This window comes from Salvelinus alpinus, chromosome 24, assembly GCF_045679555.1.
Source record: "Salvelinus alpinus chromosome 24, SLU_Salpinus.1, whole genome shotgun sequence".
Classification (NCBI taxonomy): domain Eukaryota; kingdom Metazoa; phylum Chordata; class Actinopteri; order Salmoniformes; family Salmonidae; genus Salvelinus; species Salvelinus alpinus.
Genome location: NC_092109.1, coordinates 29,814,114 through 29,819,201, shown reverse-complemented (window position 1 = coordinate 29,819,201; position 5,088 = coordinate 29,814,114). Strand labels below are relative to the sequence as shown.

Below are 5,088 nucleotides of genomic sequence, written 5' to 3'. Positions count from 1 at the left end.
CAATAAAGCCCCTTAAATTGAAATGGATTACTTTAACTATTTGCACATCGTTACAACACTGTATAGACATAATATGGATTTGAAATGTCTTTATTCTTTTGGAACTTGTGTTAGTAATAATTTCTGTTCACTTTTTATTGGAGGAGCAGGAGAACGTAAACATATGTTTCCCATGCCAATAAAGCCCCTTGCATTGAATTGATTGCTATAACATATGATATGGTTAGCTGATACTGAAAATGCCTTTCCATGTGTTGTAAGATCTGGCATCCGTCAGCGACACCAGAGGAACGCTTCCGTTGCATGTACCAGAGTATACGTCATTCATGTGCGACGGTGAAACGCCCCTACCTAGAAGTAGAAGATGGACGTCGAACGGCTGTTGGCATTGCGACTAGTTTAGCTCTCAATTAGAATACAGTGCAGGTTTACTCCAGACACGCTGTTATTATAAAGCAAAAACAATCTTCTGTTGCTGAATTTTGACAGACCAATTTCATTCATCACCGCCAGTGTCTGGTCAACTAGCTAGCTGATGTTAGCTTGCTTGGCAGCTAACAGTAACGTTATCTTATTTTTTCGGGTTTAGCTAGTGAGCTAGCTAACTTGCCAAGAAATTACATTATTTATTGGCATAGTGAACGGTACCTTGTTGGATTTGCTTACAGCGAAATAGTTATCTTTCACGTTTGAACTATTAACTAGTCTCAGGCGGCCTTCGCAGTCGGCGAAAGCTGGCCAGCGCAGTAACGTTAGCTACTGTAGTTAGCTAGCTATGGCTTCCAGGCGAGGAAATTGTAACAGTGGCATGGATTCTCCGTTGAATAGCAATAGCACAGCCGGTGGTACTAATCGTAAACAAAGTATAATCAACGCCCCAAACCGAGCTGGGACTGAGTCTTGTTGTGATCGTAAAGTAGAGAAAGCTGAATATGCGCACCAAGCATGCCAGGGCAACATGACTGTATCCTCACTCAAGACACGGTTAGCACCGACCATTCGAACCACGTTATCCGCTGCTGTGGATACCCTCTTGGGCGAGGTAGTACTTGTGCTCAACGAGACCCAACAAGAGCTGGTTAACAAGGAGCAGGAGAACGAAAGACTCAAAGTGGAATTGAGGACGTTGCAGGAATGCCTTAGCAGCGCCCAAAAGTTAATTGACCAGTTGCAAATTCCTTTCCCTGGTGCACAGACCATGGGTCAGTCAGTTTTCGCCCCCTCTCTCACATCTATTGGCTCTATGAACACAAGTATGGACAGGGACCGCCAGAGCCACCGTAATGTCAATGGTGCAGACGGACGGTGTGTTTCCGGGGTCGACCTAGAGATGAGTGGCTCTCTCAGTGAGTCTCTGCATGGGTACGACTCCAGGGATGACTATAAAATGTGTCAGCTCTCTATCCAACCAGACGGCTCTGTGACCAACCATTCTATGGACTCTTATGCTGCCAACACACCTAACATCTGCTCTGACCACAGCCGGCCAGGTAAATTATTCCTATTTGTTATAAGGAAATCCTATGTAGATATAACAATTTAGAATATCACTTCCTACACTATATATACAAAAAAAGTAAGTGGACACCCATTCAAATCAGTCGATAAAGCTATTTCAGCCACACCCGTTGCTGACAGGTGTATAAAATCGAGCACACAGCCATGCAGTCTCCTTAGACAAACAGGCAGTAGAATGGCCTTACTGAAGAGCTCAGTGACTTGCACCATGGCACCGTCATAGGATTCCACCTTTCCATCAAGACAGTTAGTCAAATGTCTGCCCTGCTAGAGCTGCTCCGGTCAACTGTAAGTGCTGTTATTGTGAAGTGGAAACGTCTAGGAGCAACAATGGCTCAACCGCGAAGTGGTAGGCCGCACAAGCTCACAGAATGGGACCGCTGAAGCGCATATCTCGTAAAAATCATCAGGCCTCGGTTGCAACGCTCTATCGCGTTCCAAACTGCCTCTGGAAGCAACGTCAGCACAAGAACTGTTCGTCTGGAGCTTCATGAAATGGGTTTCTATGGCTGAGCAGCTGCACACAAGCCTAAGATGGAGCAGTGGAAACGCGTTCTCTGGAGGGATGAATCACACTTCGTATTCTGGCAGTCCAACGGACCAATCTGGGTTTGGAGGATGCCAGGAGAATGATACCTGCCCCAATGCCTAGTGCCAACTGTAATGTTTGGTGGAGGAGGAATAATGTCCTGGGGCTGGTTTCAAGGGTTTGAGCTAGCCCCTTAGATCCAGTGAAGGGAATTCTTAACCCTATGACATTCTAGATGATTCTGTGCTTCCAAATTTAAGGCAACAGTTTGGGAAGGCCTTTATCTGTTTCAGCACAACGATGCCCTCGTGCACAAAGGGAGGTCCATACAGAAATGTTTTGTCGATCGGTGTGGAAGAACTTGACTGGCCTGCACAGAGCCCTGACCTCAACCCAATCGAACACCTTTAGGAGGAATTGCAACGCTGACTGCGAGCCAGACCTAATCGTCCAACATCAGTGCCCAACCTCACTAGTGCTCTTATGGCTGAATGGAAGCAAGTCCCCACAGCAATGTTCCAACATCTATTGGAAAGCCTTCCCAGAGGAGGGTAGGCTGTTATCGCAGCAAAAGGGGGACAAACTCCATATTAATGCACAGGATTTTTGACGAGCTGCTGTCCACATGAATTAAGTCATGTATTGTATGTGTTGTAGTTAATGCCATTCATTTGGAATGAATTGAAACATTTGATTATCTGTGTGCTTACAGCCCTTTCTGTTATTTTGTACTAAACAGATGAGAGGAGGCAGCAGCAGGGGACACGAGCAGGAGGAACAAGATTTGAGATCAAAGAAGAGCAGGGGCCTGGTTCAAGTTCAGGTCCAGGGCCGAGGAGCGCCGGTGGTGCTGGCGGCAGTGAGCAGACGGCCCAGAATGTGGGTGATCTGGGATATATCCATGTGGTGGAGCAGGAGGGGTCATCGCGCTCCGGCAGCTACTCTCTTCGTCACCCAAAACCCATGAGGCCACGTACTGCCACTGGTGGTCCGGCTCAGGGTGGACTGGCAGGACAGAAAGCAGTGTTGAGGTCTCCTGGAACAGTGGGAATTGACAGCATATCCCCAGGGAGGGCGGGAGAGACAGCAGGACCATCCACCTCTCCAGGAGACCCAGATGCAGATCGCCCCCACCACTGTCTAGAGTGTGGGAAGACCTTCCGCCTCATCTCCAGCCTGAAGAAGCACATCCGCATCCACACGGGAGAGAAGCCCTACCCGTGTGGGGTCTGTGGCCGCCGCTTCCGTGAGTCAGGGGCCCTGAAAACCCATCTTCGCATTCACACAGGCGAGAAGCCCTACTCCTGCTCTGAATGTCCTAAAATCTTCCGCCATTTAGACGGCCTGCGCAAGCACCAGCGCACCCACACTGGTGACAAGCCCTACGTGTGTGCCATCTGTGGCAAGCGTCTGAGCCGACTGCAGCACCTGAAGCACCACCAGCGCATCCATACTGGAGAGAAGCCCTGCATCTGCCCCTTCTGTAACCGCACCTTCAAGGAGCCTGCGGCGCTGCGCAAGCATGTCCGCACTCACCGTGAGGAGTCTGGCAACATGGAGGCAGGCCTGGGAGAGGAGCCAGACCCAGACACCCTGGATAACATCAACAGCCTCCATCCTGCTGCCCCCTCCCCTCAGATGAGGTTTGATGAGTGGGGAGCTGAAGGGGATGATGTGGACTGTGTGTAGGATGGCAACATCCTTCTGCCTAGAGCATTAAGAACATGACAGTAAAGAGTCTTCCTATTCCATTACTGTACTGTGTGAGGAAGTCTAAAATTCCATCCCTGAGAAACAGGCTATCTACATCCTTAGTATTGTCACTTGACCAGGGTAGCCTATTCATTTCAGAGACACTTCATGTGCCTGTCTGACCCCCTGACATATACTTTAGTGCATTATAATCTTAGAAATGTTAAAGTAGTTTATAGAATATGAAATGTACCCATGTCTCATGTCCCCCTTCTCCCATACAACTCCACAACCTACCTGGTGTGTATCATCATTGTCTGCTGGAGATACTCATCCTTTAAGGTGCTCGTCATGTGTATTTTGATATGGAATGGAGTTATATGCAACCATGTCCAAAGACCATTTTATAGAATTGTAACAACAGTTAGTTTGCTACTATTAATGCCACCGCCATGGTGACATTAAATGGAGACTCAGCGATGTGACGTTACCATGAACAGCAAGGCCTTGTTAGCAGTGGTGGGGCAAAAGTACCCAATTGTAAAAGTAAACATACCTAAACAGACAATGACTCAAGTGAATGTCACCCAGTAAAATACTGGAGTAAAAGTCTAAAAGTATTCGGTTTTAAATATACTTAAGTATCAACAGTAAATTTATTGCTAAAATATACTTAAGTATCAATTGTAAAAGTATAAATTGTCAAATTCCTTATATTAAGCAAACCAGGTGGCACCATTTTCATGTTCTATTAATTTATGGATTGCCAGAGGCACACTCCAACATTCAGACATAATTTACAAATGAATAATGTGTATTTAGTGAGTCCGTCCCTGGTCCATTTTCCTGTCCATTTTCCTGTCCTGCTAAGCATTCAAAACGTATCGAGTACTTTTGGGTGTCAGGGAAAATGTATGGAGTAAAAAAAATACATTATTTTCTTTAGGAATGTAGTGAAGTAAAAGTTGTCCAGAATATAAATAGTAAAGTACAGCTAACCAAAAAAACCTACTTAAGTTTTACTTTCAAGTATTTTTACCTAAGTACTTTACACCACTGCTTGTTAGAACCCACCCACACAGATATACTGATAAACAGCTGCGTATATTTGTACCAGCCAGGAGTTCCTTACTGTCTCATGCAGTGTGATAGCTGTGTGGTAATGCTGCCCAGATTAGCTTCTTCCTACTCTCTTCGTCAGAAGTCGATATTTATAGTCACGTCATATTGCTGAATGTACTTTTAACGATTAATGCCACCATGAAATGTAAATATGTGATCACTTGCAATTGTTCTAATTCTTCCTGTTATTGATCGGCCCATTCAGAGAGAAAATGGAAACCATCTCT

The 5,088-nt window shown here is 46.0% G+C and overlaps 1 protein-coding gene across 1 annotated transcript; it reads left to right on the top strand.

The window, feature by feature from the left end:
• Positions 1 to 338: 338 nt before the first annotated feature.
• Positions 339 to 3,795, top strand: LOC139552566 (uncharacterized). The gene is made up of 2 exons (XM_071364407.1): positions 339 to 1,490; positions 2,787 to 3,795. Exons 1-2 carry the CDS (start codon positions 776 to 778, stop codon positions 3,734 to 3,736), a joined length of 1,665 nt encoding a protein of 554 aa, XP_071220508.1. The 5' UTR covers positions 339 to 775; the 3' UTR covers positions 3,737 to 3,795.
• The last annotated feature ends 1,293 nt before the right edge of the window (positions 3,796 to 5,088 follow it).